This window comes from Rhinatrema bivittatum, chromosome 19, assembly GCF_901001135.1.
Source record: "Rhinatrema bivittatum chromosome 19, aRhiBiv1.1, whole genome shotgun sequence".
NCBI lineage: Eukaryota > Metazoa > Chordata > Amphibia > Gymnophiona > Rhinatrematidae > Rhinatrema > Rhinatrema bivittatum.
Genome location: NC_042633.1, coordinates 24776593 through 24803503, shown reverse-complemented (window position 1 = coordinate 24803503; position 26911 = coordinate 24776593). Strand labels below are relative to the sequence as shown.

Genomic DNA, 26911 nt, shown 5'->3' with positions numbered 1-26911 from the left:
CTATCAGGAATTCCTGTAAGCAGAAAGGCAAGGCTGAGCTGCACGTGTCCCTCTTATTTATCAGCCTCCAGCTCGCCAGCCAACAGCGAGACATGGCAAGACGGGAGGGGGATAAAGAGGAGGCAGCAGTGAGTGAAGAATTCTCTCAGGCTGGCAATAGCAGCAGAGCAAGAGACTGGGATTGTACCAGTAATGTTACCCCTCCCACATTCCCCCCTCCCAACCCTGCCCAAAGTCATCCATAACTTCTGCCAGCTGGCCACAAGTCATCAAGCAAGAAGGCAAGGGCTGAGAGATACAGCCGGACTCCATGCAGAGCCTGCTCTGGTAAGGCACCCGCGATCTCTCCCAGGGCTCGGAGGGGGGGGAGCTGGCCAGGGCCAGCGCTCAGGGATGGGACGGTGGCAAAGAATGAGCCCAGAGAGGCAGAGGGACATCCACCAGCCCCTGGCACAGGCCGCATGGAAGGTACCGCTGGGGAATGACCCCCCCCCCCCCAAAGTGCAACATCCAGGGGTAGCTGAGCCCGGTTTGTGATAGGGAGGGAACCACTACTGACGGCCAGAGCCGGGCTGCTGCTGCGTGGCATGCTCCATCCCTCCCTTTCTGCCGGGACAGTGCCTGAAATCCTCCACAAATGGAGAAAGCAGGAGACGGATCCAGTTTCAGGATATTCCAGCACAGCTGGGACTTGCCATATGCAAGGGGAAACTGCTATGGGGGGTGGGGGGGGCGGGTGACGAGACGGCAGAGGAGAGCTAGGACAGAAAGAGCAGAGCAGGAGAGTTTAGAGAAAGGACTAGGATGGTATTTGAAATATGACTTTTCCGCTTCTGTCAAACAAATATACAATATACTAGGATAGAGGAAGACAGGAAAGGGTGATCTTTCCTGCAGGTCCATGGGGCGAATCCTCCGCAGACTCCCTCCCCCAAGCATTCTGGGCCCCCCAGACAAGGTGGTACCTGAGGACGGGGCAAACTCCTAACACGCCAGTTGGGCAGGGGACAGCAGGCACATGTTCATCTTCTGCGCCACCCCCAATGGGAGCACTTGGGGAAGGAGGGAGAGGCATGTACAAGTGGAGAGAGGGGAAAGAAGGAGCCAAGAATTTACTTACTTACACACACACACTCTCTCTTTCTCTCTCTCGCCACAGTCCCCAAGTCCTGAGCTGTCACACAGTGATGCCGTCTTCTTTCACAGACACACACGCCTATGCTCACATACATTCACACACACATTTTTATTCTCACATACATATACTGTCTCTCTCTCACACACACACACACATACACATAGATGCTTACCTTCTTGCACATGCTCACACCCATACACCCTCTCTCACATACATGCTTGCACTCTTGCACACACTCACACAAATGCTTGCACCCATTCATACTCACATACATACCATCTCATCCACATTCTCACACAGACATACTCGCACTGCCTTTTACAAACAGCTCACACACACACGCTCTCAATTTCACACTTACACCCTCTCGTACACAATCATACACAAATTCTCACTCTCACAGAGACATGCTCACACTGTTTCTCACAAAATCACACACATACAACCTCTTTCATACACACTTTTACACTCACACATGCTCACATTCATACATATGCATTCTGACACTTGCACATTCATGCTTTCTCTCCAGCACACACGCAATATACTCTTGGAAATACCCAATATTTCCTACACAAGCATATGTTCCCACACATACTCCCTCACACATATATGCCTGTCTAATGCACATTCTCACATTCACACCCTCATGTTTTTACTTTCTCCCACATGCACACACATTCATATACTCTCTCACACATCTACATCCCTCTGTCTCATGCACATTCTCTCTGACACACACACACACATATATGCTCACACTCTCTCTCTCAGACACATACATACACGCTCATATAGATTCCAAATTTAGGACATTTTATAGGCATAATCATTTTTGTGTTGTCAAAGTAACGTATAAAGTGGTTAAAATTAAAGGGAAAACAAAAATACACAATAGTGATAACAGTAAAATAAAATTACAGGGAACAGAAAGGACTCACACACAGCTCTGCCTCCCTCTGTCACACACAAATGCACACACAATGTCCTGAGCTCTGACCACAGTCTCTGCAGCGAGCGCCCCTTCTTTCAAGGGCTGACACGCAACAAGACATCTGATAGTGTTCCCCCTGCAATATCCTGCAGATACATCAAAGAATCCCTCGTGCACACGGGCTCTTTCACACACAAACGTGGAAATACCCTCAGCGCCACTGTTTGTGCAATATCCTGCAGATACATCCAATGGAAACACCCTCAGTGTCAGTGTTTCTGCAATATCCTGTGGATACATTGTTTTTTCATTTAGATTTTTATATTCCACTTTTCACACTTTTTTTCTGCATTTTCAAAGCAGATTACATTCAGGATCCCTTCATGCACGCAGGCTCATTCACACCCACAAACATGGGATCGCATTCGGCATCAGGGTTTCTGCAATATCCGGTGGAGGCGTCCAAGGATCATTCGCATGCACCCAAACATGGAAAACTACTCAGTGTCTGTGTTTGTGCAATATCCTGCAGCGACATCCAAGGGTTCCTCGCATGCCTATAAACATGGAAACACGCTCAGCGGCTGTGTTTGGCCAGTTTCCTGCAGGTACACCCAAGGGTTACTCAGGCACACACACACACACGCAGGTTTTCATTCACACGCAGAAGTATGGCAACCCGTTCAGGGGATGATGCAATATGATGTGCCGTAAAACGGGCGCTCATATCGAGCGCCCGTTCTAAGGCGCGCACAAATGCCTCTCCCGGGTGTCCGACGCAGGATTATAACGAGCTGCCATGCTAAAAAGGATGCGCTGGGGGGAGGGGGGGGATCAACTCCGTGTCCCTAGCGCTCTGCATCGGGCCCCCCAGGAGACGGCGGTGCGCGGGTTAGGAAAACGGATGCTCGGCACACGTGTCCATTTCCTCGCCCCCGCCAAAGAAAAGCTGGCGCGGGAAATCCCCTGCAGTGGCAAAGAGCAGCCGTGCAGCCTTGCAAAATGTCAACCCTTTTTTTTTTTTTTTTTTTTTTTTTACAGCAGGAAGCCAATGCACTTCACCCGCAGTACTGGGGCCAATCTGGGCTTGGGTTTTACCAACCGGGCAAGTCAGTAGGAGGAAGCAGAAAATCACCGCACTGCTAACGGGCCCTTGACTTAACACTAGCTCAGGGGCTGGCGTTAAATTTGCCACGTTAACAAGGGTGCGTTAGCCGAGAGGCGATTTTCTGCATGGGGGGGATAGCTAAGAGCCTCATCTACATGGCATTTCCCTGTGATGAGCGCTGTTAGCCGTGCTTGAGTTGGAACACGCGTTATGGACACGCTAATCCCCTTATTGCATTGGGGGGATAGCCTAGCGCGTCCAAAAAATGCGTGTCCAGTCGCTGGTTAAGCTGTGTGCCAGGCTGAGCGCACTTTACTGCAGCGACCCTTCAGTGTTAGTGCTTGTATTATATATTTGCAAATACATCCCGGGATCCTCCTCACGCACGCACAAACATAGGAATCGAGGTGGGAGCACGTTCGTCTCGGAAGGGATATGAGAAATAAGAAACAGCCTCCCAGAAGGAGGTGTTCGTGGCAAAGACAATCTTGAAATTCCACAGAAAGCTTGGAAAAAGCACAGAGGACCCTCAGTGGGGAGAGGGTGAGATTAAAGGATAAAGCCTGGAAGGGGCCCAGAGGATCCTCAGTGATAGGGGGAGGAATGAGGGGAAAGCCTGGGACAAGCAGCGAGGATCCTCAGCAACATTTGAAGTGGGTTTGAGATGGGGGTAGGCCTGGAGATCTCTACCTGGCATCCTGTTCTAGGTGTGTGTATATCAAAGGCACAGAAGATAAGGACTGAAATCATTAGGAATCTTGTTAAGTACAAACTAAATAATTCAAGGAGCAATCATTACTTGCTTCCCAGATGCAGCATCGTTTGCTCCTAATGTCTGTGGGTATGGTCAAAAGCAGTAAGGGGTGGGAACTCCTGGATTTATGGGCCCAGCCTGACACTAACAGCAGCAGAGGAGGACTGGATGAGAGCCAGGGACTGCATTATCAGATCTCCCACTCTGCTGTCTCTCCCTGCCTTTGCCCTTGCTCAGGTACAGAGTTTGTGACAGTATCTCAGGGTGCTGGGAGCTGAGTGACCCTCAGCACGGACTCTCCCACACCTCCATGACACTGGAGATGGGTAGAGAGTCTGAGACAGTTTCTCAGGGTGCCAGGAGCCGAGTGACCCTCAGCACGGACTCTCCCACACCTCCGTGACACTGGAGACGGGTAGAGAGTCTTTTACAGGGTGCCAGGAGCTGAGTGACCCACAGCACTGATTCTCCCACAGCCCGGTGACACAGAAGACGGGTAGAGAGTCTGTGATGATCTCTCAGACTGGTAGGATTTTGCAGATTAAGTTTTTGTCCTGCTTTGGCAGTCTGGGTGTCTTCGTGTCACGTCAGGGAAACTCTCTGGCTGGGAGAGAGTGAGGAAGATATTGCAACATGGAACAGACGAGTCTGGTTTTTTTCTTCCCTAAGTGGAAAATCCTTCAGCTGGCACGTGGAATTCATCGGATCTTAGCAAACAGTGGAAATAATTAATACGAATGAGGAGGCAGCAGACACAAGGGGCGAGCATGGAGATTTGCCCAATTCTGGCACCCTGCCCTCTCTGTGATCCTCTTGCCCCAGCTCATCATTGAATCTATGCTTTTTGGCCTGGGAAGTGCTGTCCAGATCGAAGGGGGGGGGGGGGGACGGACACGACACAGACTCCCCCAGCTTCCAGCTGCTGCGACCCTGCAGCGTGGAGGAGGAGAAACAGTCAGAGACACACACGGTCACACCAGAAGAGAGACAGGGAGGAAGAAACAAAAGAAAATAAGAACCACAGATGGCTAAAATTTATTGCTTCCAGGGATTTTATTTTGCAAGGCTCACTGTCCAACAAGAACTGCAGCAGAACACTTGTGTGTTTAGAAAGGGAAGAGTCATGAAGGTGGCAGCAGCACCAGTAGCAGTGTGCCCAGATCTGTGCCAGGGATACCCAGGGCCTGTGTATTCAGAGAGGGGGGAGTCATGAAGGTGGCAGCAGTGAGCCCAGATCTGTGCCAGGGATACCCAGGGCCTGTGTATTCAGAGAGGGAGGAGTCATGAAGGTGGCAGCAGCACTGGTAGCAGTGTGCCCAGATCTGTGCCAGGGATACCCAGGGCCTGTGTATTCAGAGAGGGAGGAGTCATGAAGGTGGCAGCAGTGTGCCCAGATCTGTGCCAGGGATACCCAGGGCCTGTGTATTCAGAGAGACCACATTTCACCCTGGGATGCTGATGAAAGTGAGGAGGATCTCAGCAAGACAGGAGGAGAAAGGGTGCAGTATGTTTACACGTCAGGGAGAGGGAGAGAAGAAGTGAGCCACTTGTGACTCTGATCATGTGTCTGCTGGTAATCTCAGCTGAATCCTGCCTCCCTTCTCCACAATCTGCCCTTTGTGTCCCCAAAGCTTCCATGTTTTCCCGGGGTCTATAACACTGCCTTCCCACATCATGCTTCGGTGGCACATGCACCCTAGGATACTGCTCAGTAGCAAATGGTCTGGTAACACATGGCTCAGCAGCACACTCTAATCTACAGCATCGATCAGCAGCACACTCTAATCTACAGCATCGATCAGCAGCACACGCTACATTAGAGTACAGCAGCACTTACCCCAAAATACATAAGAAGATAAGATATGTTGTACTGGGTCAGACCAAGGATCCATCAAGCCCAGCATCCTGTTTCCAACAGAGGCCAAACCAGGCCACAAGAACCTGGCAAGTACCCCAACATTAAATAAATCTGAAACTACCAATGCCAGTAATAGCCGTGGCGATTCCCTATTGATTAACAGCAGTTTATGAATTGCTCCTCCAGGAAATTATCTATGTGCTTTTTTAAACCCAGCTACACTAGGTGATGTAACCACATCCTCCAGCAATGAATTCCAGAGCTTAATTGTTTGTTGAGTGAAAAATAATTTTCTGATTGTAAATGTGCTACTTGCTAACTTCATGGAGTGCCCCCCTAATCCTTGTATTATCCAAAAAAGTAAATAACCGATTTATATTAACCTGTTCAAGTTCTTTCATGGTTTTAAAGACCTCTATCATATCCCCCCCCCTTCAGCCATCTCTTCTCCAAGCTGAAAAGTCCTAACCTCTTCAGCCTTTCCTCATAGGGGAGCTGTTCCATCCCCTTTATCATTTTGGTTGCCCTTCTCTGTACCTTCTCCATCATAACTATATCTTTTTTGAGATGCAGCAACCAGAATTGTACTCAGTACTCAAGGTGCGGTCTCACCATGGAGCGATACAGAGGCATTATGACATTTTCTGTTTTATTTGCCATTCCTTCCCTAATAATTCCTAACGTTGTTTGCTTTTTTGACTGCCACAGCACACTGAGCCAACAATTTCAGTGTAATATCAACTACGATGCCTAGATCTTTTTCCTGGGAGGCAACTCCCAATATGAAACTTAACATCATGTAGCTACAAAGCAAGGGTTATTTTTCCCTATATGCAACCCCTTGTACTAGTCCACATTAAATTTCATCTGCCATACAATATGGATATCCAATCTTCCAGTTTCGCAAGGTCCTCCTGCAATTTATCACAATCCGCTTGAGATTTAACTACTCTGAATAATTTTGTATCATCCGTCGTATTCCTTTCCAGATCATTTATAAATATATTGAAAAGCACAGGTCCCAGTACAGATCCCTGAGGCACTCCACTGTTTACCCTTTTCCACTGAGAAAATTGACCATTTAATCCTACTCTCTGGTTCTGGTCTTTTAACCAGTTTGTAATCCACGAAAGGACATCGCCTCCTATCCCATGACTTTTTACTTTTCCTAGAAGCATCTCATGCGGGACTTTGTCAAGCGCCTTCAGAAAATCCAAATACACCACATCTACTGGTTCACCTTTGTCCACATGTTTATTAACTCCTTCAATAAAATGTAGGAGATTTGTGAGGCAAGACTTCCCTTGAGTAAATCCATGCTGGTTGTGTCCCATTAAATCCTATCTGTCTATATGCTCTGTGATTTTGATCTTTAGAATAGTTTCCACTACCTTTCCTGGCACTGAAGTCAGGCTCACAAGTCTATAGTTTCCCGGATCACCTCTGGAGCCCTTTTTAAATATTGGGATTACATTGGCCACCTTCCAGTCTTCAGGTACAATGGATTATTTTAATGATAGATTACAAATTCTTGTAATGGATCTGAAATTTCATTTTTTAATTCTTTCAGAACCCTGGGGTGCATACCATCCGGTCCAGGTGATTTGCTACTCTTCCACGTTCATCATAATTTGGTTCAGTTGATCTGAATCGTCACCCTTGAAAACCATCTCCAGAACAGGTATCTCCCCAGCATCCTCCTCGGTAAACATCAAAGCAAAGAATTTATTTAGTCTTTCCACGATGGCCTCATCTTCCCTAAGTGAAGCTTTAACCCCTCAATCATCTAACAGTCCAACCAACTTCGCTGCAGGTTTCCTGCTTCGGATATATTTTTTTAAGTTTTTATTATGAGTTTTTGCCTCTATGGCCAACTTCTTTTCAAATTCTCTTTCAGCCTGTCTTATCAATGTTTATAGCTCAGTGACACACGGCATGCTCTATCTACCTCACACTACACCTCAGCAACACACAGCACGCTCTACCTAACCCATATTACAACTTAATGACACACGGCACACTCTACCCAATATTACACTTCAGAGAAAAATGGTGCACTGTACCATTTTTATTACACCTCAGTGACATAATGCAGGCTTTTCCTACTCCATATTACATAGTAACATAGTAATGACGGCAGAAAAAGACCAAAATGGTCCATCTAGTCTGCCCAGCAAGCTTCCCAAGGTAGTAACTGCCGCTCCGTGCCGGTTACCTCCATGTTTCTGTTAAGGGTAGTAACTGCCGCTCCGTGCAGGTTACCTCCATGTTTCTGTTAAGGATTGTAACTGCTGCTCCATGCAGGTTACCCCCATGTTTCTGTTTAGGGTAGTAACTGCCGCTCTGTGCAGGTTACCCCCATGTTTCTGTTTAGGGTAGTAACTGCCGCTCTGTGCAGGTTACCCCCATGTTTCTGTTAAAAGTAGTAACTGCCGCTCCATGCAGGTTACCCCATGTTTCTGTTAAAAGTAGTAACTGCCGCTCCATGCATGTTACCTCCATGTTTCTGTTAAGGATAGTAACTACCGCTCTGTGCAGGTTACCTCCATGTTTTTGTTAAGGGCAGTAACTGCCGCTCCATGCAGGTTACCGCATATTAAACCTCAGTGACACACAGCATGCTTTACCGCATACTCCTCAGCGACACATGGCATGCTCTATCCCATATCACACCTCAGCAACACACGGCGTGCTCTATGTACCCCATATTATACCTCAGCAACAAACAGCATACTCCACTTACCTAGAATTATACCTCAGCGACACAGCATACTCTACTTACCTAGAATTATACCTCAGCGACCCAGCATGCTCTATTTCAAACAACTCAGTAACACACGGCATGCTCTACACCTCGGCATGCCCATACACCTCAGCGCCACACACAGTATGCTCTATCCCATACACCTCAGCGACACACGGCATGCTCAACTTACCCCATACTACACCTCAGCGACACGTGGAACGCTCTACCCAGTACTACACCTCAGTGACCCACGGCACGCTCTACCCCATATTTCACCTCAGTGACCCACGGCATGCTCCATCTACCCCATATTACACCCCAGCGATACACGACATGCTCTACCCCATATGACAGCTCAGCGACACATCATGCTCTACGCTACGTATCTTATATTACATCTCAGTGACATGCAGCATGCTGTAGCCCATATTACAGTTCAGCAATACAAGGCATGCTTTACCCCATATTACACTACATGGCAAATTTTACCCTGTGGCTCGTTCTCTCCTTTTGTTTTTAGGCTAATCAAGACTACAAACCTCAGGATGCAGGGACGCGCAGGGCCAGAAGTTAGCAAGCATGCTGCTGAGATATGCTGTTGCAGCTCAGAACGTTTAACTCCTATTCTAAAGCCTTCTGCCAGCTGTAATCCTATATTTTTCCCAACAGCAGGACTAGAAATCTCAGCCTCTGAGCTTACAGGATAGGACCAGTTAAACTTTCATTTGTTGCAGAACAGGGAGCTCTGCTTAGTAGCAGAGGCCTTGTAGGAGCCACGACCTCGAACTCTCTCTATCTGCATTCCTCAGCAGCCAGGTCACAGGCCACATTGGAAGAGGGCTGCTTGCCAGCACATCACGTACTGAGCGTCTAAGAGACAGAACCCAGTGAGTGCCGGAAGATATTCCCCAGAGCTGTCACGCGCACACACACCCCCCTGGGCCTGGTTAGAAGCATTGCATATAGACAGAAAGTGAAGGCAGATGAAAATAGTCAGGCCTGTCTGGTCTGTCCACGTCTTCCTGATGCAGTGCCAATTACCCCAGCTGATCTCTGGTTTTTCCTCACTTCTTTACCAATAGGGACCCTCTGTGCACGTCCCAGGCTTTACCCCTTACACCTAAGGATCCTCTGTGCTTATCCCAGGCTTTACCTCTCATACCTAAGCATCCTCTGTGCTTATCCCAGGCTTTACCCCTCACACCTAAGCATCCTCTGTGCTTATCCCAGGCTTTACCCCTCACATCTAAGCATCCTCTGTGCTTATCCCGGGCTTTACCCTCACACCTAAGCATCCTCTGTGCTTATCCCAGGCTTTACCCCTCACACCTAAGCATCCTCTGTGCTTATCCCGGGCTTTACCCTCACACCTAAGCATCCTCTGTGCTTATTCCTGGCTTTACCCCTCACACCTAAGCATCCTCTGTGCTTATCCCAGGCTTTACCCTCACACCTAAGCATCCTCTGTGCTTATCCCAGGCTTTACCCTCACACCTAAGCATCCTCTGTGCTTATCCCAGGCTTTACCCCTCACACCTAAGCATCCTCTGTGCTTATCCCGGGCTTTACCCCTCACACCTAAGCATCCTCTGTGCTTATCCCAGGCTTTACCCCTCACACCTAAGCATCCTCTGTGCTTATCCCGGGCTTTACCCCTCACACCTAAGCATCCTCTGTGCTTATCCCAGGCTTTACCCCTCACACCTAAGCGTCCTCTGTGCTTATCCCAGGCTTTACCCTCACACCTAAGGATCCTCTGTGCTTATCCCAGGCTTTACCCCTTACACCTAAGCATCCTCTGTGCTTATCCCAGGCTTTACCCTCACATCTAAGCATCCTCTGTGTTTATCCCTGGCTTTACCCCTTACACCTAAGCATTCTCTGTGCACATCCCAGGCTTTACCCCTCACACCTAAGCATTCTCTGTGCTTATCCCAGGCTTTCTTTAATTTTGTTACTGTTTTGTCTCCACCACCTCCCCTAGGATGCCTCATGCACAGACCCCATCCCATTCAGTTTCATTTTAGTTGAGTGCCATGAGATATTCCCCAGTGCTATCACACACAAACCCAGGGTGAGCCTTGGATGTCTCAAGCATAGATGTCAGCTTTGCCTCCTCTGCTGTCTTCAATTGATTCTAGGACACTTTCTTATGTCATGAAAGTCACCTGTCATTGGCTACAGCCTCAAATTCTAAGGACCGGGCACTGATGTCGATCACCAGTTATGATCCTTGGGAGGGTCAGGAGGGGAATATTCACCTTCTCTCTCTTTTCCCAGAAACCGCCATGTCTGATATCTACAGCGAAGTAGCAGGAGATGAGGTCTGCAACCACAGCTTTTGGAAGGTGAGGACTAAAATGTCACCTTGGTAATGTCCAGCTGTTAATGGGAAGGAATCACAGCTTGCAGGACTGAATCTCCCCAATAGCATAAAGCTAGAATGTTATCTACCCAGCAGGTGGAACTGGATCTCCCCTATAGTACAAGGCTGGGGTCATATTTATGTACCATGCCGTACTGGATCCCTCCTCCCCTCCCCGATACTACAAGAAAGGGTATTCTGTATGTGGAAGGGAGTGCTAAGGTCAGGCTGAGAACTGGGGGGGGGGGGGGGGGGGGATCTGAGTGTGTTGAGGTCAAGCTGGAAAGGGTATTTCAGGATTTGTTGGGGTTTGAGCTGGGATGGGGGGGTCAGAGTGTGCTGGGGCTGGGTCAGTGAGGATGGAAGGTGGAAAGGGCGTGCTGGGCTGGAGCTGTGGAGGGGGTGTGTGCTGGGGTCATGCCGAGTACAAGCTGAGGAGAAGGGAAGGAAGTGATGGGCTAAGGCTGGGGAGGGTGGAAGTGCTGGGGTCAGATGAGGATAGTAAAATAGGGGCCTTTGTGGAATTTCAAGGTGGTGGAGATGTGTGTGCATCTCTCTCTCTCTGAAAGGGTGAGACCCTCCTGGTTGTGGGGGGAGCATGGAAGGAATGAGGTAGGATACAGAAGTCATGTTGCCATCTCAACCTCAGGGACAAGGGATGTCACGGCACTTATGTTTGGATAATTGCCAGGTTCTTGTGGCCTGGTTTGGCCTCTGTTGGAAACAGGATGCTGGGCTTGATGGACCCTTGGTCTGACCCAGTGTGGCAATTTCTTATGTTCTTAATATCATGATCTACACTCAGGTCCTACTATTTACTAACAGGCCAATACCATAGACCTGTCCTGGGCGTGCGATACAGTATTTAAATGAGAGGGGCGCTAAAAAGGAGGCGCTAGGGACAATAGGTCGCCCCCAGCGCCTCCTTAGCAGCGGAAGCCCAGGAGAGGTGGATGTCAGCAGGTTTGGAAGCCGGGCGCTCAATTTTACGAGCGTCCATTTTCCTCGCCCGTGCACAGTCACGGGTTAGGAAAACGGGCGCTCGTAAAATTGAGCGCCCGGCTTTCCTAACCTGACCCGCCGGCACTTTTTTTTTTTTGGTTCCTCCAACTTAATATCGCCTCGGGCAGGCGCTAATTTCTGAGCGTAAGATATGCGGATCGAGCGCACATTTTGTTTTCTGTATCCCGGGCAAATAGCTAATAGCCTCATCAATATGCATTTGCATGTTTCAGGGGGGGTTGGACCTGCTAAACCCCTTATTGTATAAAGGGTAGTGGACACACCTCCAACCGCGGGTAAAACAGTGCGCTCAGCCGAGCGCACCTTACCGTATTGGCCTGTTTGGAAATACAAGGGACTCGAGCAGTACATTAGAAATGAAGGAATGCTTTCAAATTCTTGCGAAAATTGTTGCAATGTGGGATTAAGTGAGTTCAGTACATTAGAAACTAAGGAATGCATTCAAGATTGTGGAAATGGTTGAACTGTATTGTAACTAATTTAGCAAGTTTTGTGTGGGAGCATCCTCGTTTCGTCAGATGCAATATTCATAGGGGTATATAAGTGCAATACATGGAACTTGTTTTTATCGTATGTACGAGTGGGTAGTGAATGGAGCTCTTGATGTGGATGGAATGAATGCTAATGGGTAAATACAGTGCATTTGTTAACTGTTAATAAGCAATTCTTAACGGAAGTTTATAAAGATTGAGATGTAACAGCATTTTTGATAAAGTATAATAAAAAGTGCATGCAAATTGAAACATTTGTTGCAATACTAGTGGTGTTCCTTCCTGATATATAGAGAGAGAAAGAGAGGGAGAGAGATTATATATATATAAATAGATAGTTTGCCATTGTCTGAGACGACTTTATTTGTTCAGATTGCTTTGTAGCAGTTTCTCTGTGGACAGGATTCATTTGTGGAGTGCAGTACACAGGGAAGCAGCATTCTGCTGCAGACCATTCAAACTAGGTCGCGGGCTGCTCTCTAGAGCAGTCATTTCCAAGTCTACCCTGCTGAAATCGAAATACTCCGATGCTTACCTGCAGCCTCAGGCACGTGGGGATTTCGCTGCCTGCGACCCTGCCCTGTTAAGTTTGTCTGGGGCCGAGAACTGCGCCTGACAGTGACAGACTGAGCAAGAAGAGGGTCCCCAACTCCCTGCTCGTCTGCCTCAAAGCTAGGAGGGATGGCCCCAGCAGGACCTACCAACCTCCTGGGAGGCAATCTCGGAGAGTCTAAATCTCTCTCGGTTTCTCTTCTTTTTTATTTTTATTTTTTAACTATTCTCAGTCTGCGGGTTTTGCACCTCCACCATCTGCTGGAGACAGAGAAATACTGAGGGACTGCAGGTGGCACTCCGGGTTATGTGGCAGTGTCAGCAAAACTTTCTCTGTCTCCATCTGTTGGAAGGAAGGCAAAACACCAGGAGTCTGGACTGATCTGGAAAAATAGACGGTACATTTTTTAATCTTAAAGGAGCAGCAGCATCAAAACACACCCTTAAGAAAAAGAAAGGGTAAATGTCCTTGCTCTGGCCAATGGAGAAGAGAAGGCCTCAAAGGGAGCAAGGAGCCAGGTCCCCTGGCTTTTGGTCCTTTTGAATGTCATGGGCTGAGCCAGGGCAAGTATCGCCAACCCCCCGCTCGCCCAGCTCCTCTGAGGGATGGCCCACAAAGATGCCTAACACCTCAGGGAGCTCCTCAATTTCTTCTTGTCTTTTTTTAAAACTAATTCATCCTAAATTTATTTTTTTTTTTAAATCTCTCTCAAGACTGCAGGTTTGCACCTCTGCCATCTTTTGGAGACAGAGAAATACTGAGGGACTGCAGGTGGCGCTCTCAGTTATGTAGCAGTGCCTGAAAAGTTTTTGTTCTCTGCCTCCATCTGCTGGTAGTGGTGCATAAACCACTTGTCTGTGCCTATCTGGGTATGAACAGGAAAAAAATATTTACTCTGTCTCCATCTGCTGGTCAGAAGAGATAAACCCACATCTGGACTGGTGTAGCAAGATAATAAGGAAATAGTATTTGGAAAGATATCCCACATTTCAGAATTATGCATACAAAGCACACAAGACAATCTGTAATCAGATACTCTTTGAAAAATCCTTTATTATTAAATCTAATGCTCATGAAATCTACATAGCAAATAGTTAAAAAAAAAAAATAAGAAGATAGCTACAAATCATCGACAGCAACTCATATGCCAGCACAAAGTGGACATCTTTATATGTGGAAAACACTCAACCAATATCCACAAATGAATTCCAAACAGACTGGAAAGTATCTAATGAGACACAGCAAACTTCTTTGTCTGGTTTTCGCTGTATTGACAATATATACGCAAATTCATTGTGGATATCCTGAAAACCCAAGTGGCTGGGGATAGGTCTGGTAACCTAGAAAGTGCCTGCCGAGGGCCTGATGAACAGAGCCCATGTTCCAGCTTGGGGTGGCAGGAACAGCAGCCCACCACAGCCCTGGCTCCTGTGCAGGTGAGAGATGACTGTTCCACTCACTAGCTGTTATTTCTCTTCCTCCCATGCAGCCTAATCACTACCAGAGCACAGTGAAGCGCACGGAAGACGGGCACCACCTGTGCCACGAGATTGTGGCCTGCTTTCAGGACAGGGCCAAGATTGAGAGGCAGTACGCCGCACAGATGGAGGACTGGACACGCAAGTGGAAGCCACTAGTGAACGGCAGTAAGTTTCTGGTTTCATGAGAGGAGACCATGCAGGACCAAGCCATGTATCAGGAGTCCCCTTTACCCAGAGTATCTTGGTCTGAGCTCAGTTACAGGTGGAAATTGTAAAAACAAACTCATAGAAGAGCAAGATATCTTGGATTCCTGATATGGAGGGGGCAGGAGGGCATGAATTCCAAGGGAAGCAGAGAGACCACTGCTTAGGGGGGCCTGGGAACATTACCCTCATGATGAGAGCTTAGTCTAGTGTGGCAGAAGGTGGACTGGGGAGGGAGGAATTTACTTTGCAAGGTAAGTGGTTCATCATCTCCCTCTTCTGTCCATGACCAGGCTCCATGTACGGCTCCCTCCTGCGTGCATGGCAGGCCTTCATGTCGGCCACAGAGCGCCTGAGCCAGCTGCACACAGAGATCCAAAAGACATTGGTGATGGAGGATGGGAACAAAATCCGCGACTGGCAGAAAGACACGTACCACCGCAAGATCTTTGGGGGCTTCAAGGAGTCCTATGAGATCGAGAGCGGCTTCTCCAAGGCACAGAAACCATGGGCCAAGAAATTCAAAAAGGTAGACTGCAGGGGTGGGGATAGCAAAAGCACCATGGCGCCTCCTTTTCTCTCCACTCTGGGCTGTCCCGTACCCTCCAGCTTGAGATGAAAGTCATTCTTCATGACCCCTTTAACCTCTTCTTCCCCAGCTGGACAAGTCCAAGGCGGCCTATCACAAGGCGTGCAAGAAGGTGCATCTAGCCAAGGTACGGGAGAACAGCAGTCGGATGAGCCCAGAGCTATCTCAGGAGAAGCAAAAGAAACTTCACGAAGAGAAGGAGAAGTGTAGCCAGGAAATGCAGAAGGTCTGTACACCGTCCCTTTCCTTCCTCACCCCTCTAGCACCGTCCCTTTCCTTCCTCCACCCCCTCTGGCAGCCGTGCTGGAGAGGAGCCCATCATGCTCCTCCGACCTTCTGCTCTCTCTCCCGGGGGCCCGCCCCCCATGCGCAGGTGAGACAAAGGTACGAGAAGGCACTCCAGGAGCTGAACAGATACAGCCCAAAGTACATGGAGGAGATGGAGCTGGTGTTTGACCAGAGTCAGCAGTTCGAGCGGAAGCGGATCCTCTTCCTCAAACAGGTTTTCCTGTCCATCCACAAGCACCTGGACATTAGCAGCAATGAGAGGTGAGCAAAGGGGTTGGGGGGGGGGGGGGTCACAAGGATCAGCAGAGCTGCCTCTGGTTTCACGGTATACGAGCAGGAAGGCCAGCACTGACCCACCTCTTCCTCGTTGTCAGGCAACATGGCGAAAATCTAGAGGCCTCAGAGGGAGGAGAGTAGAGGGAACGACAGAGGAAGGAGTGGGGAGGGGGGGATAGGATGGAGGGAGAAAAACAAAGGGGGAAGGGAAAGGATGGCTGCAGAAACAGAGAGAAGAGGAGAGGACCGGAGGAAGGGTGAAGAGGTGGAGGGAGAGAATGATGGAGAGCCGAGTAGGGATAAAGAAGAAAAGCAAACTTCCTATCCTGTAGCATGCTCCCCAAAAACCAGGGGAAGTGCCCTGTGTCAGACAATGAGGGGCACCTCCTGGGGACAGTCCAAGCTCTGAGCAGTCCTGTTTTCCCTCGGCAGCATTGGGGCAGTGTACGGTGATCTGCGGCAGGCCATCCAGGCTGTGAGCGAGCAGGAGGACCTGAGGTGGTGGAGGAACGCGCATGGCCCAGGAATGCTCATGAACTGGCCGCAGTTTGAGGTGAGACCTCCCCCCCCCACTAAGAATTTATACACTAGGAGGTCGATATTCAAATCTGGCCGTTTAAATAGCTTAGCCAGATAGAACTTATCCCGGCTAAGTTATGGTGTATATTCCGCGGCATGGCAAAGCCGCTGAATGCATGGGCGCGCTTTGCCAGAGAAGTCTACCTGACTAAGCTTATACCTGCTCTATGGGGCATCTAAACTTAGGCGTCTAAGTTATACGTCTAACTCGCTCCACCCCCAGTCCGCCCAATGCCTACCCACTTTTTTTTGTGCATACGTTTTAGCTATATAAGGGACTTATACAGCTAAGTGGCGGCAGATGAACATGGGCGATTATTCAGCGGCCGCTACTTTAGCGACATAAATCCTGCTTATCCGTCTAAATAGCGCTGAACGCGCTTTGAATATTGACCTCTGACTTGATGTGGAGAAAGGGGGAACAAAGCTATGAGGCTCCACCCCCGATCAGCTCCTGCACTACTCTCTGCAGTGTCTCCTGCTGGGAGATGCGGGAACTGCAGGACAGATTCCCACACACCCAGCGATCCTGTACCATTCCGTACAGCTCCCCCCCCTGCTGGGAGAGACTGGGACTGCACCACTGCCATCGTTCATGCACCACTCCCCTACAATGCCTCCTGCTGGAATAGGCTGGGACTGCAGAAGGTGCAGGCCAGGTCTCCTGCGCCCTTCACCAGAGTGAAGGAAAATTGGTTCTTACTTGCTAATTTTTTTGTTCCTGTAATACCACAGATCAGTCCAGACAAACTCATCTCTCGGATGAACAGGGAAACCGATAGGGTTGGAAACCCCCATAAACTGGAGCCCAAAACACTCCGAAGAAACTAAACTTGAAAAACCCAAACCAAGATCAAAAGCTGCCCACATACTCTGAAAAGCAAACTTGAATCACCAGTTGACAAAAAACAGTTTTTCAGCAGTGGCGGGATGGGTCTCTGGTCTGATCTGTGGTATTACAGCAACAATAATGAGCAGGTAAGAAACATTTTTCCTTTCCTGAACATACCCAGATCAGTCCAATGTACCAAAGCACCCCTAGACTGGGCGGAAACCTGAAAGACCTGCGCGCAGGACACACTCACCAAAGGATGCTTCTTCCCGGGCCGCACATCTAACTGGTATTGTCTGGTGAAAGTATGCTGCCCTACAAATCTCCTGAGGCGACAGCAACTGGCATTCTGCCCAGGAAGAGGCCAGAGATCTTGTGGAGCGCACCTTCAGCCCCGCTGGAACTTGACGGCCCTTACAAATATAGGCCATGCAAATAGCCTTCTTCAACTAACGGGAAATGGTAGCCTTAGAGGCTTCTCCCTCCCTTCTTCCTAATCCCATACTGGACAAAATAGGTGATCAGAGTGCCGGAAACTATTTGTCACCTCCAGATAACGTAACAGAGTACTCCTCACATCCATAAGATGCAGCTCCCTGTCCCTCGGGGAATCCTTAGACCACTCCAGGAAAGCCGGAAGGTCTACTGACTGATCAACCTGAAAGAACACCACCTTAGACTAAAAAGGAGGGGACCGTCCACAAGGAAATCTCGTCCATGGAAATCCACAGGGCCTGTAACTCTGAAACCTGTCTGGCCGAACAGATGGCCATTAGGAGGACTGCCTTCAGAATCAAGTCCTTCAGCACCGCTCTCCGCAAAGACTCAAACGGAGCCCCAACCAAAAACACGCAAGACCAGATTAAGGCTCCAATCTGGGCATAACTTCGCAAATGCTTGACCCCTTCTAAATAAACGAACCACATCCGGAAGCGAGGCCAAGGACCTCCCTCGCCCTTTGCCCCGAAGACCGCCCAATGCAGATACCTGAACGCAAATGGAACTATAGGCGAGACCCTTAGACAAGCCCTGTTGCAAAAATTCCAAGAAAAGAGGAACCTCTACTGACAGCATCAAGACTCAAACACCCTCCAGATGCGAACATATGCCAAGGAAGTGGCAAGTCGACAAGCCTGGAGAAGTATGGAGATAACCTCATCCGAATAACCTTTCAGGCGCAGCAGTCGCTTCTCAAAAGCCAGGCTGTGAGACAAAAGTGATCCTCCTGATCCGAAATTATGGGACCCTGACGCAGCAACTTTGGCAGATAAGCCAGCCGAAGGGGCCTGTCCTCCAGATGCACTAGATCTGCAAACCACGGACGCCACAGCCAGTCGGGTGCTACCAGCACCACGGAACTGGGATGTGCCTCTATTTGCCTCAGAATTCGACTTACCAGAGGCCAAGGAGGAAACATGTACAGCAGGATCCCCGTCGGCCAAGGCACACTAGAGTATCCAGACCCACCGAACCAACCTCTCTTCTGTGACTGAAAAACCTCTCTGTCTGTGCGTTGACCCACGTCGCCATGAGATCCAGCTGGGGAACACCCCACCTGGCGCAAATGCGGTTCCAAGCCTCATGGGACAACTCCCACTCTCCCAGGTCCATCTGCTGCCTGCTGAGAAAATCTGCCTGTACGTTTTCCGCCCCCGTGACATGCGAGGCTGCTACGCCCTCGAGATGGCACTCTGCCCACACAAACATCGTGCCTCCAGAGCTACCGCCCGACTCTCCATCCCGCCTTGACGGTTGATGTACGCCACCCATTGTCGAATTGCCCGAAACACACGAATCATCCGCCCCCCCTGACCAGGGGAAGAAAAATTTGCAGGGCCAGACGAACCGCCCTTGTCTCGAGGTGGGATCGATGGACCAGACTTTCTCTCTCGGTGACCACAGATCTTGCACCGTCCGGATCCAAGCACACCGGCCCCCCAACCCTTCAGACTTGCATCCATGGTTTTGGCGGCATCACCACTGAACACCACGCGGTTTCCCAATTGGCTGGCCTTAAGCGCTCACCTGAGCCGTGCCTCTCATACTCCTCTGTGCCGACTAACGCGCGAGAAAAAAAAGTCAGCTGCCGCCGCAGGGACACCCAATCGCTTGCCCAGTGGTGCGTGGGAAACCAAAGAAGGCCATGTCAAAGCCGCCCGCTACCAAATGCCTCAGAGCAGACCACCGGTGCAATTCCTTCCCGGGACCCCCAGGCGCGCGTCCTACCTGCCCCAATGTGTCCTGCTGTCTGCCTCAGCCAGCAACTCCCGATGCTTAAAGGCTCCTGCACCGCTGCAGGCCGGGCCGTCCGCCCCCAGGCTCTCAAGCTGTTTGCCCTTTTTTTTTTGTTTTCAAAACTTTACCTGCCAGCAAAAACAACCAAAAACCAAACAGACAGACAGGGGCTTCGGCAGTCTTAAGGGAGCCAGTCCCCTGGCTATCAAGATCACCTGCACGATGTGGGTGAGCAACTGACAGGGGTTCCCAACCCCCGGACGCCCAGCTCGACCTGAGGGATGGTCCACCAAGGAGCCTAACACCTCAGCGAGCTTCGTCTGAATCTTCTACTAGCCTTCTCTTCTTAATACAATTTTTTTTTTCATTCTCTCAGACTGCAGGGTTGCACCTCTACCATCTGCTGGAGTCACAGAAATACTGAAGAGGCTGCAGGTGGGCCCACGAGGTTATGCAGCAGTGCCTCCAAGTTTTGTTTCTCTGCCTCCATCTGCTGGTAGGGATGCCAAAACCCACTTGTCTGGACTGATCTGGGTATGTTCAGGAACTGGCAATTATTCAGACATACAAATGACAGAGTGAAAACATATGGAGCAGGTGTTGTCCAGCAATGCATCACGCCTCAAATAACAGGCTCTTTACCCTAGGAGTGGGATCCTGAGGAGGAGCGACAGATTGGGAAGAAGAAGTCAGGGAAGGAAACAGACAAGGTGAGACTCTGCAGCATCACGCCAACAGAAGGCAGGTGAGTAGCAATTTACCAGAGGAGCCTTGTATACATAAATCTGTACAGAATGCTTGTGTCAGTCAGAGGGAGTATGTGGTACACATATACTGGTTCCTGCCTCCTGGGGGGGGGAGGGGAGGGTGTGATACACACACTGGTTCCTGAATCCTGTGGAGAGCATGTAGTATACACAGACTCCTGCCTTACACACACACACACAGGTTCCTGTCTCCTGGGGGAAGGGTGTGGTACACACACACTGATGTCTGTCTCCTGGGAGGAGGTTGTGACACACACAGGAAAATTGGTTCTTACCTAATTTTCATTCCTGTAGTACCACAGATCAGTCCAGACTCCTGGGTTTTGCCTCCCTGCCAGCAGATGGAGACAGAGAAAGTTTCACAGACACTGTGTACATAACTCAATTTGCCACCCTCAGTATTGACCTGTACCCAAGGCAAGATGACAGCAACAACCATAAACTTCTAAGCAAGTTCTAAGAAGTTGCCCAAAAAGACAATGGAAAACTCATTTCCCAAATTTAACATAAGTGATCAGCATTGAAAACCTCCAACAACTCCGTACTATATGCAAAGCAACAGTATGAGTGGCGGACTCTCTCCCCCCCCCCAGTAACGGGCAGGTCTCTGGACTGATCTGTGGTACTACAGGAATGAAAATTAACAGGTAAGAACCAATTTTCCTTTCCCTGTATGTACAGAGATCAGTCCAGACTCCTGGGATGTACATAAGCTCCCCTTAACTTGGGTGGGACATAGAGAGTTCTGCTCGTAGAACATGCTCACTAAAGCACATGGAAGCCGGATCCCCCATGTCCAAGCGATGCCACCTAGTAAAAATATACAAAGACTTCCCAGGAGCCGCCCAGCAAATTTTATGCAGAGACACCTGTTGTGACTCAGCCCAGGAAGTCGCCTGAGAACATCAAGTGTGCCCCTAACCCCCCCCCCCCGGCAGCAGGCGCCCATTAGAAATGCAAGTTGACCTGATCGCTTCCTTCAGCCACCACACTATTGTAGCCTTAGATGCCTTACTTCTCTTCTTTGGACCACGCCACAGTACAAAGAGGTGATCTGATCTGCGGAAATCATACGTGACCTTTAGATACCCCAATAACGCACGCCTCCCATCTAAGAGCCTAAGCTTCCCTGCATGAGGTGTACAGGAATCCATATCTGGAAAAGCTGGAAACTCCACTGTCTAACTAAGATGGAACGGCAGACTACCTCAGGCAGAAAAGAGGGCACCTGCATAAAGATACCCCCGAATCAGACATCTGTAGGAAGGGATCTCAACACGACTGCACCTGGAGCTCTGAAATTCTCCTGACTGAACAAATAGCCACCAAGAAAACCATTTTAAGAGTCAAGTCCTTAACCGTAGCTCTCTTTAATGGTTCAAACACAGCCTCACACAATCCTCTAAGGACTAGATTCAGATTCCAAGATGGACAAATGTTCCGCACCTGAGGACACAAGTTCTTAGCTCCCTGAAGGAACCATAGAACATCCGGATGTGCGGACAGAGGATACCCTTGCACCTTACCCCAGAGACAACCCAATCTCTCTACCTGGACTCTCAGAGAGTTAAAGGCCAGTCCCTTGACCAGAACCTTCCTGTAGAAAAGCCAAAATATGCAACACCATAGTCTGAACAGACTGAGGCTGCACTCCATCAACAGCAGACCAGGACTCAAAGATCCTCCAAATTTGTACATACATCAAGGATGTAGAAGGTGGAAATAACCGCTTCAGAATATCCCCTCCATCTTAGTAGTCTCCTCTCAGAACTGAAGCCGCCTGACCCAAAAATATTGGGCCTTGGTGGAAAGCAGTCGACTGACGTCCAAACCTCAGGGGCCCGTCTACAGCCATGTTGATCAGATCTGGGAAGCATGGTCGATGTGGTCACTCAGGAGCTACCAGGATCACGTTGCCTAGATGTTTCTCAATCCACCTTAATCCCTTGTCGAGCAGAGGCCTCGGGAGGGAAGACAAAGAAGAATCCCTCGAATCCACGGCAGCACCAGAGCTCCAATTCCTTTGTACTGTGTTCTGTTCAGCAGCTGATAAAATCCACCTAAATGTTGTTCACGCTGGTGATGTGAGATGCAGCCAGCTGCTCTAAGTGCTGCTCTGCCCAGAGAATCAATTCCTGGGCCTCTTGAGTCACTGCTGATTTTTGGTTCCGCCTTGACGGTTGATGTATCGAGATTCCATCGAGATTCCATCGAGATTCCATCGAGATCCAAGGTATTCTACGGAAAATGAAACCATCTTCTCACCCTTCGGACCACATCCCCTCGAAATTGCTTCTATCAATTCCTGACTCCATCTCCAAATCCCTGTCAGACATCATAAATTGCTCAATAACACAAGGTTCTTACCCAGATGACCTAAAATTGGCCTCTCTCAAACCATTACTGAAGAAACCTAATCTAGATCCTAATGACCCAAACAACTACAGACCTATCGCCAACCTCCCCTTCATAGCTAAGATTATGGAGAAACTGGTGAACACCCGACTCTCAAACTATATTGAAGAAAACAACCTCCTATTCCCATCACAATACGGTTTCCGCAAAACACTAAGCACGGAGTCCCTCCTCATTTCCTTAACGGATCACCTCATCCTGGGCCTCGATAAAGGGCAAGCCTTCTTACTGATCCTACTGGACCTTTCTTCAGCCTTTGACACCGTCAATCATGCCTTACTCATTAACCAGTTAGCCTCCATAGGCATCTCAGGCACAGCACTATCTTGGTTCATATCATTTCTCAGCAATAGAGGATACAAGGTCAAGATACAGAACAAAGAATCCTCTCAACATCCGTCGTCAGTAGGAGTCCCACAGGGGTCCTCCCTGTCTCCTACTTTATTTAACATTTACCTTATACCATTATGCCAACTTCTCACCGACCTCAACCTCAAACACTACCTTTACGCGGACGATATCCAGGTCCTGATACCCATTAAGGATTCCTTCGCAAAAACTCTGGCTTACTGGGATATATGCCTTCAAAAAATTAAACTCCTCCTCACCAGCTTAAATTTGGTATTAAACTCCGGCAAAACTGAACTCCTGCTCATCGCCTCAGAAAATAACACCATCACCTCTGCACAACAAGCCACGCCAAAAATCACACAAGTGAGAGACCTAGGAGTCCTAATTGATAATCGCCTGAATTTCAAAGCCACTATTAACAAAACCACCAAAGACTGTTTCTACAAACTACAAGTGCTGAAAAGAATTAGACCTCTTTTCCATGCCCAAGATTTTAGAACCATTCTACAAGCAATTATTTTTTCAAAATTAGACTATTGTAACACCATCCTACTCGGCCTTCCCGCTTCATACACTAAACCGCTCCAGATGGTGCAAAATGCAGCTGCACGAATTCTGACAAATACCAGGAGAAGGGACCACATAACCCCCATACTAAAGAGCCTCCATTGGCTACCTATACACTTTAGAATAATATACAAGGCCATTCTCACCACATACAAAATCACCCACCAACTGGCTCCCATCGACCTACAGATCCCCCTCCGACTACACAACTCATCAAGACCGACAAGAGATGCATACAAGGGATCGCTACAGGTACCACCGTCCAAATCTACCAGACACTGCACACTAAGAGACCGGGCTTTCTCTACAGCCATCCCTCCGTTATGGAACTCCATCCCCTCAAATCTCAGAACAGAACCTTGCATCTCAACCTTCAAAAAAAGACTAAAGACCTGGATATTCTTACAAGCCTTCCCGGACGCCAACATAGTCTACTAATCTCCAACTACACCTTGGTTATCCATTCTATTGTTTTACATATGTAATTTAATAACCTATCCTTTCTCTTCCTTCTCATCCAAGTTCTTATCACCCTGTTATATGTAACTGCCTTTTCAGCACCTTTGTTATAGTTATGTTTTCTATGCACCCCTGTTTTATGTGAACCAGCATGATGTGACTGCTGTCTCGAATGCGGGTATATAAAAAAATTTGAAATAAATAAATAAATAAATAAATAAATAAATAAATAAATAAATAAATAAATGTAGTCCATTGTCATCGTATTGTCTGATAGGATCTGTAGTGGATGGCCGCATAACCTTGTCAGACAGGCAAGCAACGCAAAATGCAACACTCTCGTCTCTAACCGATTGATAGACCATGAGGCCTCCTGTTTTGACCACTGGCCCTGCGCCGACTGATCTTCCCACACCACCCTTCATCCGGAGAGGCTTGCATCGGTGGTGACTATTACCCAATTCAGAATCTCCAATTCCACGTCACGCTATCCGAAGGGTCACCAGCGCCCTGCTTGTCCACCTCAAACCGGGGCCGGGGTTGCCCCACCAGGACCTCACAACCCCCTGGGAGGATCCAGAAATGTTGTCTTTTAATTTTTTTTTTTTTCCTCTCTCTCTCTCCAGACTGCAGGTTTTACACCATCTGCTGGAGACAGGGGAAATACTGAGGGACTGCAGGTGGCGCACTGGGTTATGTACAGTGTCAGTGAAACCTTCTCTGTCTCCATCTGCTGGTAGGGAGGCAAAACGCAGGCGTCTGGACTGAATCTAGGTACATACAGAAAAACACTGGTTGCTGTCTCCTGGTGGGTGGAGAGTGTGATATACACATACATTCATTCCTATCTTCTGGGGAAAGGGTGTGCTACACACACACACATTGATTCCCATCTCCTGGAGGGAGAGAGGGTGTGGTACACATACATTGGTTCCTCGTCCCCTGTATCTCTGTGATTCAGTGCCAATAAGCTGTTTGGGGGGGGGGGGGAACGTGCCTTACCCCAGTTGCTAACTCCTCTTTACCTCTCTCTGATTCACAGTACCAGTAAGCCGCCGGTGAATGTTCCAGGGGTGCGGGTGCGAGCTGTCTACGATTATTTGGGACAGGAGCCCGACGAGCTCAGCTTCAGAGCAGGTAACACAGGGGGGCAAGCCTGCTTAGCTCCCTTCCTCTGCCCCCACCATTATCCCCTAACCCTTGACTGTATTCCCTAGGCTCATGGGACAGGCAGGCAGGCCTGAGCTAACCAAGCTACTCTGCTTGCACAGGGGTGAGCCAAGACCCCAGAGCCGCCATTGCTGATGGCAGCCAAACTGCAGGCAGCCTTTGCCAGAGGTGCTGGGATGGGGTGGAGAGGGCGTGGTACACTGGATAGATTTACAGCACAGAGTTCCTGTATTCTGGAAAGGGGGCGGGGGAGGAGAAGTCATTGTGCTGACCCTTCCCCTGCTGCTTCCTTGCAGGTGACGAGCTGACGAAGATTGAAGATGAAGATGAGCAAGGCTGGTGCAAGGGTGTCACGGGCCGGGGTCAGGTGGGGCTCTACCCAGCCAACTATGTGGTGCTCGCTACGGACTAGACAGCAGCTGTGCTAGGGGAGGGGGGGGGTGGTGGTGGAGGATCAAAGGATATCGATAGGACAACATCCTGAGAGCACACGCTCTCGGTACCTGATTCAAATAGTGTTTCAGTGACACCACAGGCCTGATACGGGATCTACTGAACTTATTAATCAGCCCATTCGGTGTGTTTGTATCGGGCTCAACGAGTTCCCATAATATAAACCCTGGACAGGGCGGCTTTGGCAGCGCCGCCTCCCTGCTCCTGGCTCAGGTGCACCCCCCACTGCCTTCCGCGTTCCAGCCTTGCCTGTCATGAATCCGTGGCAGGAGCAAAAAAAAACAAACTTGAAAGTGAGCAGAGAGCAGACTGGCAGGGAAGCAGCTCCTGCATCCCGACCCCTTACTAAACCCCTCGCCCCTCAAGGCCCGGAGCTTGCCTGCAATCTTGGATTAGCCTTTGTGCTGGGCACTCTCGGCCCTCACGTTAAGGTGCAACCAAATAAAAACATTCAGAAAACCCCCAAGACACAACGCTGGCCATGATGGAGGCTAGCAAAGGTCTGCTTTGTAAGGAACCGGTGCGTCCACAACAGAGCTTACGGAATTAAAGAGGTTTGTTTCTCAACGTGTTGTCTTAGCTTTTTGTCTTACTTTTGTCCACGCCCCCCCTGTCCAAGTTGTGTCTGACCGGTGAAGCTCTTTGTAAGAGCAGAGGGAGAGGTTCAATAACCGGGCCACCGGTGGCATGAAGCAAGTCCCAGATTGTCGGGACAGAGCAACCAGCAGCCACAGAAGCAAACGGGGAAATGAAATGTGAGCGAGATTAAGGGCCACTGGAGAAAAAGCAGGAGTGTAAGCATCCTAGGGAAGCGATCGTGTGTGAGACATGGCTGCAGCAGGCCCCCAACGGAAGAGAGCGCACACAACGAACAGGAAGTACAGGTTTATTTCTCGCTGTAAAAAGGTACAGGAGTCTGCATTTTACCAAAATGCAAATAAAATCAGCTGTGGTAGGAAAGACTTGCAGTGTTGGTGGAGGGCCCCTGTGCCAGCTCTCCCTACCTCTACAGTCCAGGATGTGCAGGGTGACACTGCCCTGCAAAGGAGAGCCCAGCCTGCCCCCTAGAGCCCATGGGGGGAAGCAGGCTGCAGTGTAGAACCAACTCAAATAAGGTCCCTTAGGATGTCCTCTTCCATGACACTGGGGGCTTGGACTTGCTGGAGGCCTGGCTGGGAGACAGGGCCCCGGGGGCCCGGATTCATCATCATTTGACCTGCACAGGGTGAGAGAGAAAGACGCACAGTGAGAAGGAGAGGAGCAAGTGTTGACATG

At 49.3% G+C, this 26911-nt stretch overlaps 2 protein-coding genes across 6 annotated transcripts in view; one reads left to right on the top strand and one right to left on the bottom strand.

Moving 5' to 3' along the window:
* Positions 1-136: 136 nt before the first annotated feature.
* On the top strand, positions 137-26203 carry LOC115080115 (protein kinase C and casein kinase II substrate protein 3-like). Of its 3 annotated transcripts, none has more exons than XM_029584148.1 (10): positions 137-327; positions 10819-10886; positions 14460-14616; positions 14949-15184; positions 15315-15470; positions 15618-15793; positions 16241-16361; positions 20102-20199; positions 25056-25150; positions 25480-26203. In XM_029584148.1, the coding sequence occupies exons 2-10, from the start codon at positions 10827-10829 to the stop codon at positions 25593-25595; spliced, it is 1215 nt and encodes a 404-aa protein (XP_029440008.1). In that variant the 5' UTR covers positions 137-327; positions 10819-10826; the 3' UTR covers positions 25596-26203. The 3 variants fall into 3 exon arrangements, with proteins under 3 accessions (XP_029440008.1, XP_029440009.1, XP_029440010.1); XM_029584149.1 differs by lacking the exon at positions 137-327 and adding an exon at positions 7412-7473; XM_029584150.1 differs by lacking the exon at positions 137-327 and adding an exon at positions 7449-7496.
* A 303-nt stretch (positions 26204-26506) lies between these two features.
* Positions 26507-26911, bottom strand: part of MED25 (mediator complex subunit 25) — a 31886-nt gene continuing 31481 nt past the window's right edge. For all 3 annotated transcript variants that reach the window (XM_029584145.1, XM_029584147.1, XM_029584146.1), the window contains one exon: positions 26507-26852. In XM_029584145.1, the coding sequence (XP_029440005.1) occupies positions 26743-26852 (110 nt within the window). In that variant the 3' untranslated portion in view covers positions 26507-26742. The remainder of the gene's footprint in view (positions 26853-26911) is intronic.

Excerpts from the sequence above, each read along its gene's own strand:
- LOC115080115 (XM_029584148.1), top strand. The coding sequence starts at position 10,827 with ATGTCTGATATCTACAGCGAAGTAGCAGGAGATGAGGTCTGCAACCAC. Across the intron at positions 14,617-14,948 it reads GAAGCCACTAGTGAACGGCA|GCTCCATGTACGGCTCCCTC; the intron begins GTAAGTTTCTGG and ends GTCCATGACCAG. Across the intron at positions 15,471-15,617 it reads GTAGCCAGGAAATGCAGAAG|GTGAGACAAAGGTACGAGAA; the intron begins GTCTGTACACCG and ends CCCCATGCGCAG.